Source organism: Quercus suber, unplaced genomic scaffold (assembly GCF_002906115.3).
Source record: "Quercus suber isolate HL8 unplaced genomic scaffold, Cork oak 2.0 scaffold_48, whole genome shotgun sequence".
In the NCBI taxonomy this organism is placed as follows: Eukaryota; Viridiplantae; Streptophyta; class Magnoliopsida; order Fagales; family Fagaceae; genus Quercus; species Quercus suber.
Genome location: NW_027069513.1, coordinates 1,487,554 through 1,503,678, shown reverse-complemented (window position 1 = coordinate 1,503,678; position 16,125 = coordinate 1,487,554). Strand labels below are relative to the sequence as shown.

Sequence of the window (16,125 nt, the reverse complement as noted above, 5' to 3'; positions counted from 1 at the left end):
GAGTTTTCACCAGCATGTCGTCCACATAAACTTCGACATTCCGCCCAATCTGTGGACGAAACATATGGTTAACTAGTCGTTGGTATGTCGCTCCAGCATTTTTCAATCCGAAGGGCATTACTTTATAACAAAATAATCCCTGACTAGTGACGAAGGATATCTTCTCTTGGTCGGCCTCATTTATCCTTATTTGGTTGTACCCTGAAAAAACATCCATAAAACTGAGTAATCTATGGCCTGCAGTAGAGTCCACCAGTTGGTCAATGATGGATAACTGTCCTTGAGGCAGGCTTTATTAAGATCAGTAAAATCCACACACATCCTCCATTTGCCGTTCGTCTTTTTTACCATCACCACATTGGCCAACCAATCTGGATAGTATACTTCCCTTATGAATTTTGCCGTTATCAACTTTTGAACCTCGTCTCTAATTGCATCGTCTCTCTCCGGGGCAAACACCCTTTTCTTTTGTCGCACTGGCTTTAAGGAAGGACATACATTTAGACAGTGGGTGATGACGCTAGGATCTATACCCGGCATGTCCTCATGAGTCCAAGCAAATACATCAGTGTTTTTCCTCAAAAACTGGACGAGGTCCTCCTTAATTTTTTCTTCTAGATCTGCTCCAATTCTGGTGCATCTCTCCGGGTTTGTCTCGTCTAAAGAAACATCTTCTAACACTTCTAACACTTCAGTAGGTTCTGCTACGACTCTCTTTTCTTCAATACTCATGGCCTGGACTTGTTCGTCCATGGCCAACATTGCCAAGTAACACTCTCTCGCTGCTAGTTGGTCTTCATGCACTTGTCCTATTTCTTGCTCTGTTGGAACTTAACCGACAGGTGATAAGTGGATGTTACAGCTCTCCAACTATTCAAAGTTGGCCTTTCAATTATGGCATTGTAGGAGGATGAACAATCTACCACAAGGAAGTTCACCTCCTTGGTAACTTGCTACAGGTATGCTCCCACTGTCACTAGCAATGAAATACTGCCCACAGGTTATACCTTCATTCCACCAAAACCCACTAGGGGGAGCTCGCTTGTCGGAGCCGATCTCGTCCTAACCTCATCTACTGAAAGGTTGGATAATACAAAATATCAGCCGAGCTTCCGTTATCTATCAACACCCTTCTAGTCTTGTAGTCAGCAATAAGGAGGGTGATGACAATAGCATCGTCATGAGGATGGTGAATTCTCTCTGCATCCTCGTCCGTGAAGGTGATCGCCTGCTCATCCGTAGTTCTCTCACTCGGTAATCGTCCAGAGAGTTGAACGTTCTGTACTGCTTTCAAGTATGCTTTCTTTGACTTGGACGACTGTCCTGTAGGACTTCCCTCTAGGATGATCCTTATTTCTCCGAGCGGTGGTTGTGATGATTCCTCTACCTTCCCTTTCAATTTCTCGTCCTTGTGGTCTCGTCCAAGGAAATTTTTCAACTTTCCTTGCCTGATGAGATTCTCAATCTGCTGCTTCAAATTAAAGCATTCATCCGTATCATGCCTATGATCCCTATGGAAGCGACAATACTTATTCCTATTGCGCTTGTTGGGATCTCCCTTCATCTTCTCTAGCCACTTCAAAGAAGGCTCGTCCTTGATTTGCATAAGGACTTGCTCAAGTGGCACGTTCAAGGGGGTGTACTGTTGATTTCGCGCTGAAGGACCTGCTTTCTTCTCTCGATCCCTATTATCTTCTGTTCGTCCCTTCTTAGGACGAGGGCCTTGCTCCGACTGACGCATTGGGTTGGCTTCAACTTTCTCAACTCTCTTCCTCTTCTTGGCTATGATAGCATCCTCTGCATTCATAAATTTCTGGGCTGAATGAACTAGTTCAGCCATGGTTTGAGGCGCTTGTTCATATAACTTATGGATGAATAAATCAGAATGAACTCCATTATAAAATGCTGCCAGAAGGAGCTTATCATCCACCTCGTCCACCACCAAGGCATCCCTGTTGAACTACGTGATGAAGGACCGCAAACTTTCATTCTCCCCTTGCTCTATGGTTAGCAAGCTAGACGAAGATTTGTGCCTCTGCCCTCCAATAAAATTGTTAACGAACAACTTGCTTAACTCTTCAAAGGACATCACTGTGTTAGGAGGTATTTTGTTGAACCACACTCGTACAGGTCCTTTGAGGGTAGTAGGAAAAGCTCTGCACATTATTTCATCTGGAACTCCTTGAAGATGCATAGTAGTTTTGAAGGTGGCAATATGGTCAAAAGGATCTCGCGTCCCATCATACGAATCTAAAGGAGGCATCTTGAACTTAGGTGGCAAAGGATGAGCATTGATGGAAGCCACAAAAGGGGAATCAGTTCTATGAACTAAGTCTTCCATAGGGTTTGTTTTCCTCATATTTTCCCTCATCTCGTCCATAACCCTTCTCATTTGATCCATTTCCCTTTCCAAATGAGGTACCCTCCGTGAAGCGGTACCCCTTGACTGATTTTCAGTTTCAACATTCCTTTCCTCTTCTTGACTTTGGCCCCATTCTTCGGTGTTCTATTCATGATGCTGCTTCCTTAACTCAAGTTGTCTAACCAACTCTTGGTTCTGACGAGTTAACTCTGCCATAGCAGCGGCCATGGATTGAATATGTTGGAATGAAGATGGTTGCATGGTGGGTGCTGACTGACGGTCGCGATGAGGGTTACTAGATGCGTCCCTGCTTTGTTGAGGGCCTGGACTAGTAACCCTAGATCTTGTCTGAACCATTTCAACCCTTTATTGGAGAAAGAAATTACAAAACTTAATAAACTAAGTTCAAAAGACAACAAATTTCTTACTTTCCCACAAACGGCGCCAACTGATAAGTCCTTAGAAATCAGTGGGCTGAAAGGTCTTCGGATGTTGATGATCTTGAAGAGTGAGTCCTAAAAAATCAAAGAAGATCAGAGAAGACTGGTGGAGGCCGGTCTTGAATCCTCCGATGGTAAAGTTAGTGGATTGAAGTAGAAAAGAAAGCACTTCAAAGACTTCACCAATTTTTCTCTAGAATCAGAAAAAGTCCCCTTATCTCTGCGTAGAAGGGTCTTTATATAGTGTTAGCTTGACAGTTATTTCTCCTATCGTTATAGAGTTTGAAGGATTCAGAGGGTAACTTCCATAACTGTCATGGGAGTCACCTCATCAGGACTTGTGTTCTGGTTCAAATAACATGACTCTTCAACATGACTCTTGGCTTTTGGAAGAGTGTAATGACTCTTGGTGAACCTCACTCGTCCATCACTAAGGACGGATGAGGTTCACTGCTAGTACGTCCTTCATTGGACGAGTGAATGAAGGACGAGTGTAAAAGGATGGTAAGAGAAGGACGAGCGTATCAGCCCTTCATTCTCCACTTTGTACGTTGTTATGGACGGCCATATGGACGAGTAATCAGCTTGGCGTTTTTCTTGCACCATCATAATTTATTAGCAATTGCTAAAAATAGCCATTAACATGACCTAATAGTAAGTATTCAAAAAGAATTATGAAGATAGTATAGTTATGAGCTATTGGATATGATTTGTTTGTTTTGTCCAGTGCAAAGGCTAGCCTTACCCCTTAGGAATTAGGATGGTCCCATTGATCAGAGGAATATTATTAACTAGGAATGCTACCATACATATATATGATATATCACTGTTTACACCCTATTGAAAAGCTAATTAAGCTAAACACTTGCTCAGGTATAGCTTACAGTAGTAACAGTACTAATGAACAAAGCATTTGTGCAGAAGGGCAAAATTCAAAGGACACTTTGCCGACATGCGTGGGCAACTAATAAATGGCCTAATTAAGGACCAAAAAAAAATTGTCCCCCCCATCGTAAAGGGCATTTTTCCATTTTAATGAACGCACATGTTTATTTTTCTTTTGAAATTGATTGATTCACAAAACATTTAACGGCTCAAAATTTTGGTTGTCCACATATTTTGAATGACCCCATACCCTTTTGGTATTTAGTGTACAACATTGGTGTGCATTTATCGTCCAAATTATACATTGTGGATTCCAGCTAACTTAACTAGTAAAGTTTCTGATAGTTGAATAAAAGATCTAGAATTCATTAATCTCCATTTATATCAAAAATCAATTAGTGTCTTAGAATAATAAAGAGCATTATCAAAAGCTAACAAATGCCATAAATTAAAACTCTCTTAAAAAAAAAAAAAAAAAAAAGCTATTAGAAATGAAAATGACGTTATCAGCCTAATACAAGAGATAATTCATTTTCATGAATTGTTAAGTATAGTTCATGATAGAAAAGTATAAAGAATTTGTTATTAGTTTTGGAATCACATATTAGCTAGAAGAATAGTAAGGAGGTACATTAATTATATTAAAAGTGGTAGTCCCATGTTAAAAAGAAAGGAAGTAATTAGTAAGGTGTGTCACTCCTTATAAACAGAGAGATAACTAGAGGGATGGTGTAGCTTTATTGCACGTGTGAGAGTTAGAAACAAAGTTTTTTTTTTCAGGTAAGAGAGTTAAAGACTAAGGTTTTGCCTAGTGAGTTAGTGTGAGAGCACCTTTAGGTGTATTGGGTTTTTGGTTTTGTTTAAATTTGAGATTTTTTTGTGAAAGTTTGTGTGGTTGTAATTTCTAAATAATAGTAAGTTTTGGTTGGCATAGTCCATGAATGTTTAATCAAGCCACATTAATTAATTTTGTGTGACAACCTGAAGCTTTAGACCAAAGACGAGTGAAGAGGTTGAGCTCAAAGACCAAAACCAAGACTAATTAAGCATTACAATCAAGGGACATTAAAAGCCAAAATTACCATTGCCCTAGCTATTGCATTGTGCTATTACAGTAAAATGTGTGAGAGGAAAGTTTAAAAATAAAAAGTGAAAAAAATTGAAGTAAATTTTTTAAGTTTCAATCTTATCTGTTAGGACATATGTGGATCATGTTAGGAACATATGTAAATATAGAATTGGTTAATCATTTGACAAAACGCACTTTACTTTTAATTTGGTAGATCTAAAATGTGTTTAATACTTCATAGAACAAGATTTCAAATCCAAGTATTAAAGCCATACAAATCTATCCAAGAATCAAGTGAAGAAGTACTGGATTTTAAAGCTCGATAGCTAGCATCTATCAAGGTTTAAAATGCAGCTTTTGCCCGATACTCGACAGCTACTCAATCGATAACCTATCTATCGAGATTTACAGAAATCAGTTTTTCAGATCTAATTTCACTCCAATCCGTGTATACATGTTTAGCATTTCTTTTCTCACAACCCTAAACATATATAAGGATTATTTTAAAGGCCGTCATAATTGATGCAAGAGAGTGTAACTTGATACAAAAGTTTTTTACAAGCATATTGTGACCGGAAACAATTTTCCCTAGTTCATCTTTCTTTTCATCTTCAAGAAGCTACTGCATTTGTACGCCATAGGGTTTTGTAACTAAAGAGCTTCATGATCTTCATCGTGTTGATGAACTGAAGAACTTTGCAACCAACATCCTTCTCAAGTTAGTGGTTAGTCACGCACTTAGATCCATGCATCAATTGGTTAGTCACGCATTGGAAGCCGTGCATTAAAATGAGAGATTGTCACTACAAAACAAATCCAATTGGATATTGAGGTGAGTCTTCAACTGAAGGTTGGTATAAAGTACTAGGATTCATTTACTTGTAACAGCTTGTTGTAATAATAGTGGATTCTCGGAAGTGGTGACCTTAAAATCACCCAGTAGAGTTTTTCCTTGAAAGTTTTTCCCATTTGTAAACAAATCACCATGCCAACTTTATTTTTCGCTGCATATTAACTTAGTTGGTAATTTGTTTGTACTACCACGCGTATTGCATGTTAATTAACCTAATTAATTTACTTGGCTAATTAATTAGTTAATTTATCACAATGAATCAATACATTCTTGACCTATCATTATCCATTCAAAGAGTATTGCACCGGTTCTCAATCCCAGGTTAACCTATGTACAAGATGAGCCAAGATGATCATCAAGTTAGACATAATATATATATATATTTTTTAATGCAAATTATTTTACCCAAAAAAATAGAAGAGCCTCTAAGCACACGTGCGAGCACATGTTCAGAAGCTAGTGTAGTATAGGTTTCTAGAATTGGCATATAGTGCTTTAGCAGAGTATCCTCTGAAAGGTCAAGCTTTGTCACCATGGAAGATCAATATGAAAGCGATCGCTTGCTTGATGCTTGGAACTAGGCCAAATTAGTAATAAGAGGTGATCAAATTAGGAAAATTTCAAACACAATACACACATGCTCAGTTTTTTGAACTAAAATTTCTAAATCAAGACTTCCAATCATGATTTTTGTACAAAAGTGAAGAGTATGTGCAGCATGTATAAGTGAGCGTATAAAATCAACATTGTTAATTGCTCGACCACATCATGAAAAATGCTAGTACTACAGTTTTTTTATATAATTTTTGTCCTAACTTGTCATATGGTGAATTATAAGTGGTAAAGATGTGAACTCACATGAATTCACTATTTTTCTTCCACCACTTACAATTCACACACTGTAAAATTGTGATAAAAAGCTGTGTAAAATGTTACAGCAGTAGCATTGTTCTCAAATTATACAATATTCCTACAAATAAATAAAAACAAAGCGAGTGGATTGAATTAATTAATGTTGTAAGCACTGTGGGTTTACTGTAGGGCACGACTAGCTAGACTCGTATCTGAATTTCTAAACAACAGCCAACAGGAAAAGGTGGATTGTTTTTCTCCGCTAGTTTATGTTTAAAAATATTGGGTCCCCCGTTTGTTTGGGTTGGCATTTTGCATGCACGTACAGACAAAAAGGTTTGGGCGCCGTTTGTTATGTGATTTTAAGTAATAATTATCAGTTTTTAAACAATATTACATGTGTTTTTAGAGTCTTTTGGCTAAATATTGCCAAAATTAAAACATTTTTGTATTATAGGTACTGTTTGAAGTTTTTTGGCAAAATGAGGAGAGAGGTTGAATTTCGGCAACAGCGTTGCCGAAATTCAAGAAAAAGGAGGAGAGAGAATGAGAAAATACGAGGAGAGAGAAAAACTTGAATTACGGCAATGGTATTGCCGTAATTCCTCTGCCCAATATGCCCGGGTTTGTGCGTGTGAGGAGTGCAATGTGTGAGTGCCCAAAAANATTCCCTAATACCGTTTAGAAAATAAATTTTATTTTTATTTTTTCTTAATTGTGGCAATTGAAACAATTTCGGCAATGCGATTGCCATAATTGAAAAAAAAAACCCCACAATTGAAAAAAAAAATTCCCCACAATTGTGGCAATGATATTGCCGAAATACCATTGCCACAAATAAAAAAAAAAAAATTTCCCACAATTGTGGCAATGGTATTGCCGAAATACCATTGCCACAAATTAAAAAAAAAAAAAAAAATTCCCCACAATTGTGGCAATGGTATTGCTGAAATACCATTGCCACAAATTAAAAAAAAAAAAAAAAAAGTTTCCCCACAATTGTGGCAATGGTATTGCCGAAATACCATTGCCACAAATTAAAAAAAATAAAATAAAAAGTTCCCCACAATTGTGGCAATGGTATTGCCGAAATACCATTGCCACAAATAAAAAAAAAAAAAAAAAAAAATTCCCCACAATTGTGGCAATGGTATTGCCAAAATACCATTGCCACAAATTTAAAAAAAAAAAAATTTCCCCACAATTGTGGCAATGGTATTGCCGAAATACCATTGCCACAAATAAAATAAAATAAAAAATTTCCCCACAATTTCGGCAATGGTATTGCCGAAATTGTGGGATTTTTTTTTTTTTGGGCACTCACACATTGCACTCCTCACATGCACAAACCCGGGCAGGTTGGGCAGAGGAATTACGGCAATACCATTGCCGTAATTCGAGTTTTTCTCTCTCCTCCAATTTTCTCATTATCTCTCATACTTTTTCTTGAATTTTGGCAACACTATTGCCGAAATTCAATCTCTCTCCTCACTCTCCTAAATAACTTCTAACAGTAACTATAACACAAATTAGTTTTAAAAAAAGCAATATTTACCCAAATGTCTCGGGTTGGATAGCTTAATTAATAGGGAAAAGAAAAAGGGTTGTATAGACTCTAGAGCCTAATTTATTACGTATATTATTATTATTATTATTATTATATGGATAAGAGGCATAATTATATTCCGCAAATGTAAGTATGAAATCATAAGAGTATCTTTTTATTTTTTGAGACGGAAATCATAAGAGTATCTGAAAGGAAATAAATAATTTTATCATTTGAAGAAACCGACATATGAAATTATTGCATGCGCGACAGCATAATACCGTCTTGCGATTTTGAGTAGTACTTTTTATTTTTATTTTTTAGCAAAGAGTACTCTGTTGACTAAACTGAATTTCATTGAAGTTGGCCAAAGTATCTAAGCTTTTGTAATTACCCTTTACAGCTAGATTGCACTAGTATTATTTATTTATTTTTCCTGCTAAAGCAATGATACTAACTTAACTTAAGATATTTCTCAAAAAAAAAAAAAAAAAACTTAACTTAAGATATTGATACTATAAAATATAAAATATATTACTGATAAGATTTATTCATTTGAATTTCGGCAACGCTGTTGCCGAAATTCAACCTCTCTCCTCATTTTGCCAAAAAACTTCAAACAGTACCTATAATGCAAAAATGTTTTAATTTTGGCAATATTTAGCCAAAAGACTCTGTGTTTTTATATATTTTTTTTATCTATACGTATTTTTAAAAAATATAAACAACGTTATCAAGCGGCCCCTTGATCTTTAAGCTGTATATAGATCTCTCTCTAGGACTGTCTTCTCTCTCAATTTTCTCGCCTTTCTTTGTGGACACAAACTCACAATAGTTAATAATAATAATAAATTAGATTATGAAAGTCATGTAGATAGTAATCGTCTAACGTGTATGTTATATGCTTGTAGTATGAGAAAGAAATAAAAGAAAAAAACAACAAAAGGAAACAGTAGCACTCATTTCATGTAGGGGAGCAATGTAGAAACCATGAAAAATTGTAACCTAACCTAGCTTGTCTCTTTTTGAAGAGTTGGTATAAAATGTGTATCATACATGTAATCACATATGCATGAGGTGGGTTTCATGTTTGTGGATTGTGATATCCTTTTTTCCTTTTTAAGGGTTTTTTTTTTTTTTTCTCGGGATCTTTCTTAAAAATTATATTAAAGAAAAATGTTAAGGGATGCCATTTGTTTAATTAGAAACCATTTTTAGAAATATTTTATAAAAAAAATGATAAAACAATTAATTACTTTGACAAGTTTTATATTTTCAATAAAAATAACGTCAAATCTTTTCTAATATAATTTATTTATAATTGTTTTAAAAAAGTCGTTAACCTTTCTGATTAATAAGAGCATCTCCAGCAGAATAGCCAAATATTTGTACTGTTTGGCTAATGAATAGTGACATTTGGCTTTTGCGTACCCATTTTTTTAAATACACTTCCAACAAATTCTCTATCCCATTCTCTATCTCATTTAAATATTATTTCTTCATTCATTCTTTAGTCATTCTTTATCATCATTTATTCTTCCTATATTTATTCCCAACAATTATATTTTTTAATGAAAAGTGTTATATTTACAACATTTTTCGCAATATTTTCACAACAAAATTTATGTGAGAATTTGTTACTAGTTCTAATTTAAACTCACCGCTGAATTTTTTTTTTCTCACCAATATTAACTAATAACAATTTGTTACTTAAAATTTACTGTGAAAATATTGTAGTAAAATTTCTTAATTAGGATTTTTTTTTATTTTTTATATTATTTTTCTACCATTCCTTTCATTTCTTTTTTTTTTCTTTTTTCTTTTTCTTGTTTTTCTCCACCGCACACCTGTCCAGGCCTTTCTTTTATTTTCTTTTTCTCCTTTCATCAAGAACACTCCAGCATCACTTTGCTTCACATGAGAGAGAGAGAGAGAGAGAGAGAGAGGGGCTTGTCGCCACTCCGGGCGCTCCTACTGCCGCTCGTCGTCCTCCTGTCAGATTGGCTTGTTCTTTTTTTTTTTTCTTTTTTTTTTTTTCATATTTGCTTGTTTTGATTCAACTTTATTTTAAGAATTGGATTTTGTTTTGTGTTTTGTGTTTGGATTAATTCTTTTGCTTATGAACAGTTTAATTTTTCTTTTTCTTTTTTTTCTAATTTCATTTGGTTTGTAAGAAAAAAAAAAAGAACCAACGGCAACGGCAACGAAGAGAATGAGAGAATGAGAGGGAAAAAAAAAGAAGCAACGGAGAGAAAAAAAAAAATGAAAATCCGGAGGAGAGAGAAAGAATTAATATAATAGAACTGTTGGCAATATTTTAATCCAACAAATTCAATAGCTAATGAACAGTAGCTCAACAGATTTGATGAGCTACTGTTCATAAGCCCAAAAATAAAAATTTGGTTATGCATAATCCGCTGGAGTTGGTTTTTTGGCTTACATTCTCTATTATAACTAAGATTTTGGATATGCATTAACTGCTAGAGATGCTCTAAGTATGGAAAAGAAGTTATGGTTTGTTTGTTGTTTTGTCCGGTGCAAGAGCTACCCTTAGCCCTTAGGAGTTAGGATGGTCCCATTGGTCAGAGGTATTATTAACCAGCAATGGTACAATAAATATGATATATCACTGTTTACACACCCTATTAAAAAGCTGATTAAGCTAAACACTTGCTCAGGTATAGCTTACAGTACTAATGCACAAAGTATTTGTGCAGTTGTATAAAAAAATTAAAAAAAATTAATAAAAAAAAAAGCATTTGTGCAGAAGGACAAAATTCAAGGGACACTTTGCCGACATGCGTGGACAACTAATTAATGGCCATAGGACCAAAAAAAGTCCCTCCCAATATCTTAAAGGGCATTTTTTTTTTCCATTTTAATGAACGCACATGTTTATTTTTCTTTGAAATTGATTGATTCACAAAATTTTTAACGGCTCAATAATTTGGTTGCCCACATATTTGGAATGATCCCATACCCTTTTGGAATTTAGTATACAACAGTGGACAATGGTGTACATTCATCATCTAAATTAGGCTATTAGCTAGAAATGAAAATGACGTTATCACCCTAATACAAGAGACATCCAGTTTCATGAATTTTTTAGTCTAGCTCATGACAGAAAAGTTTAAAGAATTTCTTAATTATTAGTTTAAGAATCACACATTAGCTAGTAGAATAATGAGATACACTAATTATATTAAAATTGGTAGTCCCAACTCCCAAGTTAAAAGGAAAAGAAAAGAAGTAAGAAAGTGTGTCATTCCTTATAAATAAAGTGATGGATCGTGTAGCTTTGTTGTATGTGTGAGAGTTAGAAGCAATTTTTTTTTTTTTTTTTTTTTTTCATGTGAGAGAGTTAAAGACTAACGTTTTGTGAGTTATTATCAGGGCACCTTTAGGTGTATTGGGTTTTGGTTTTGTTCAAATTTGAGAATTTTTTGTGAAAGTTATGTGTGGTTGTAATTTCTAAATAATAGTAAATTTTAGTTGGCATAGTCCATGACTGTTTAACCAAACCATGTTAATTTTGTGTGACAACCTAAGGTTTCAGACCAAAGACGAGCGAAGAGGTGGAACTCGAACACCAAAACCAAGACTAATTAAGCATTAAGATCAAGTGACATACGCCAAAATTACCATGTCCACAGATTCGGTTCTGCCCTAGTTATTGCATTGTGCAATTACTATATAGTGTGAGTTTGGATAGCGGTAGGTTACACATTTTGCATGCCTGCATTTTTTTTTCTTGAGTCCTGCACTGTTCACGAAACCCACAAGTACGAAATTTGGCAAAATCAACTTTAAAACTGGGTCCTACGGTACTATTCACACATTTAAAAATTATTTTACTACAGTATTTTCAGTTTTCAGCAATAAACGGTATCCAAACAGACTCATAATGTATGAGAGAGAATTTTTTTTTTTTTTAAATGAAAAAATTAAAGTAAAATTTTTTAATTTCAATCTTCTCCATTCAAAGAGTATTGCATGGTATAATGACTATTGCACTAGGTCTCAATTCTAAGTCAACCTACGTACAAGATGAGACAAGATGAACAAGTCAAAAAAAAAAAAAAAAAAACAAGTTGTTGAGCTCATTGATCCTCTCTCTCCCCATTTTGTAGTAGTTCGTAGTTGTAGGTCCAGTTGGTGCATGCAATCAACTGAGCATTATCATCTCATACAATCCGATATAAATAATTAAAAAATTCCACTTGTGAAATGAGAGAAGAAAGCATTAGGCTAAATATACTAAGGTTTTATTTAATTAACATTATAACAACTCCTTCATCCATACCATACTCTTCATTTTAACCTGTTCAACTTAATGATAGATCTAAAAATATATATTTAAAGTCACGTAATTGAAAATTGTAAATGATCTAACATCATGTATATTAATTGTTAAATAAAATAAAATAAAATATTAACTTTGAAATGAAAACTCTAAAACGTGTGGGTTTCAATTAGCTCAACTAGTAAAGTCTCTGATGGTTGAATAAGAGATTTGGGACTCAATTTCCACTTACACAAAAAACTAATTGGTGTATTGATTTAATGATATAGAGTTATTATCAGGAGCGAACGCTATAGGTTAAAACTCTCTCTCAAAAAAAAAAAAAAAATCACTAAAACGATCATATTTGGTTGGACTTGGACAAAAGATTTGTCCCCTTTCACTTGAATAATTTTGTATCAAAATTTTAGCTTGCACGCTTTCAGTTTTGAACAAATCATACGTTTGTGTGTACGTCAATATACTTCCAAAATCAATAATGGAACTCAGCCTAGCTTCTTGGTATATTATCTTCGGATTCAACCATTACTACAAATTTTGGTATTCTGAAGACTTTGATAATAAATATACTGTATTTAACTTGCAAGTTGCTAGTTTTTTTTAATGCCAGCCTTGTTGCAGATAAGCTAGCTGATGAAAGTTCCATCGTTTGAACTTCGACGGCATTGGTATCAATAAGTTGCCAATAAAATACACCTCGAACGAAGACAACGGTGCTGAGACATGGCCCATACTTACGAAACCAAGATTCAATTTCTTGGGTTATACTAACTTATAAGGAACAAAACTGAGTTTTAACTCAATCACATGATATTTTAATATTTATGCATGTGTCTATTTTGGGAAGAATCTATCTAGTTTTTTTTTTTTACTAAAAATACCATAATTAAAGGCTACATAAAAAAGGTAAAGTAAATAACCCACGCAAGATTCACAAACTGTAGAAAAAATAAACAATAAACTGGCTTTGTTACTGTTCACATATACAGCTAAAAGGCCAAATTGGCCAAATACCATCAATTTTCGAAATATTTGTCAAAAAAATACTATTCCGGAAATAAGTAGGGATCTACCACTTTTTCAAGTACTCGAGTTTGGTGAACTTGAGTACCCTATTTTATGCTTCCACCGTGGCATGCTGACATGGCATTTGGATTTAAAAATTCCGCTTAGTACTCGAGCTTCCTGAGCTCGAGTACTGTGCGGGTAAGCACCTAAACTCAATCTTATTTGCTACTCTCACTTCTCACTTTCACTTCTCACTCTCACTCACCAGAACACACTCTCACTCTCCTTCACACCTAAAGCCCAAACCCTCACACCATTGGCGGCAGAAAACCCGTCGGCGATAGAAGACTTCGTCGGCGACCTCTCGCTCTCAGTCTCGCTATCTCCCTCTCAATCTCGCTATCATCTCCCACACGCTGTCAATCTCCCTCTCAGTCTCGCTCTCTCCATTTCTCACGGCAACACAGGTTCGTCACTCTAACTTTTCTCTTCTTCGTTGACCTCTCTAATCCTCTATTTCTACTAAATCTGAATCCATATAGGCTCTGGGATGTGGGTTTCATTTGATTTTTTTTTTTTTTTTTTTTGGGTTTGCTTGGGTTTCATTTGATTTATTGTGGGTTTTGTTGAGGTTTTGTTCATTTGTTTGTGCATTTTGTTTCATAGTATTTTTAATGATTTGTTTTGGGTTTGTCTTTATTTTCTATCCCTGTAAACTTTATTGTGGGTTTGTAATGCAAATTTAGTTTCTAGGACTTGATTTTGTTTCTACAACCCAACATAAAGGGACTAAAACAGTTTGGAAGAAAGAAGGAACATCATCAGAAAGGCCTAAATGCTAAATGTATTGCTTCTATGACTTGCATATATGATGTATCATGTATCATGAGTATAATAGAAATGTGGATTAAAAACTGTGAAGTTTACAAGCTTAGGTTGCATTTTGAGAGCCACTGTTTTCCTGGGAAAGATGTTTGAATGATAAATAGTGCTTTCTGCTAATATTCTTATTAATGGTGGTTTGCTATATCCCTTATGTCAAAGTTGTTTGAACTTTTTTATTTTTATTTTTTTTGAATGTAAGTTTGATTAAATAAGTTTAAACCTATTTAATTAACAACTGAGATAATGAAGTTCATTGTTCTTGTGTTACCAGCCATACCTCTTTTTTTTCCCCCAATTGAAATATCTATAATAAATTAGTAATGAACATTATGACTTGCTTTTTTTTTTTTCTTTCGATACATTGATAATGTTGACATTTTGGCAACTTTATGACTCTTTACAGTGTTATTTATGCATACTTCTAAAAGGTGAGCACATAAATTGCAACTTTGCCTAGATTTTTAATGTGGAAAGTACCTAGTACCTACCACTTCAGAAACCATTTCCTTCTTTCAATCTAAGTCTCTTAAGTCATAAACGCCCTATTAGTCTAAAAATACAACAAGTGGCTTATACATAAAAGCATGGACTTTTGGAGTTGGATTCAGATTGGGGTTCTTGATCAAGAACTTAAGTTTCTTAATTGATCAATATCCTTGTTTTGGATTGTCTGATCGTTCTCCTTATATTATACACAAAAAGCATGGTGATTTGTAAGGAATAAAAATCACTTGATGTTCTTGAAATAAATTACATGATTTCATGATATTCTTGAGATGCTCCCATGCTAGATCATTTGTTTCTACAAATACTATGCCTGTTAATTTTTTCTTTAGTCAATCACATGATGTTCATGCAATCAAGCTCACATGTTTTAATGTTTTTCTTAGAAACTCTAGATGCTTGATCTGGATTTTCTTAAGAATGACATGCTTTTTTATGTTTTTCTATATGACATATTAATTATTTGGATGATGTGACATGATAATAGCTATCATAGTTTAAAAGACGGATTCACCAAGTAAGATGAGTGTCTAATATTTTCTCACCTCATAACTTGGCGTCCGAATTTAGATCAAATGTTCATTTTTAAAACCTTTCTTAAATGTCTTGATGAGAGGTAGTGTTTTGGATAAGGGAAATTATAATGGCTTTAAAAGAGGAGTTTACTGTGTAAGATGGGTGTCTAATACCTAACATGGCCTCCAAAATTAGACTTTCTCACTTGCTAGCCACATAAGATGGGCTTAAACAGATAATTTTGAATACAAAACTATACACTTTTGAAGCTGTCTTCACATAGGCCTTAATAAAGATTTCGCAACACATTTCAATCAAAATAGTGCTTTCAAATTAAAGGTGGCCGACTCCAAACATTTAAGGTCGCCGCCACAATTACTTTTATTATAAACTAGTCGCAGACCCACGTGATGCGTGGGAATATATAATTATTTTGTAATATGCTATAATCTATAATTTATTCTCTAAAATTTATTGAAGATAATATGGTGACCTCAAAAATTGAACTATTTTTAAAAGTATTTCCAACTCTATCTATACAAATATATCATTATATTATTTTGGTTATTTTTATTTTTATTTTTATTTTTTTTGAGATTTGAGATTTGATATTTGTAACCTTATAATGGAAGGACATGCTAACACAACATTAGATTTCTTTTTTTTTTTCTTCATGTGATAAGATTGTATCATATTTTAATTCTTCTGAATTTTTAGGTGCAACTTCATACCAGCTACATGGATTCTTAATTCCTAAAAGTGATGTCTAGTTAGTTGCTAAAAAAAATGATAAGACCACCCAAAAAAAAAAAAAAACTAAAGTAAGGTTTATCCGATTAGAATCATCATATACAAAAATTTATCTACAATAAGGTGAATAAATAAAATATGTTTTAAACAAA

General features: G+C 34.3%; 1 protein-coding gene across 1 annotated transcript; it reads right to left on the bottom strand.

The window, feature by feature from the left end:
- Nucleotides 1-1,072: 1,072 nt before the first annotated feature.
- LOC136066833 (uncharacterized) lies at nt 1,073-1,840 on the bottom strand. Its single transcript, XM_065771764.1, has one exon. The coding sequence runs from the start codon at nt 1,838-1,840 to the stop codon at nt 1,073-1,075; it is 768 nt and encodes a 255-aa protein (XP_065627836.1).
- Between the last annotated feature and the right edge of the window lie 14,285 nt (nt 1,841-16,125).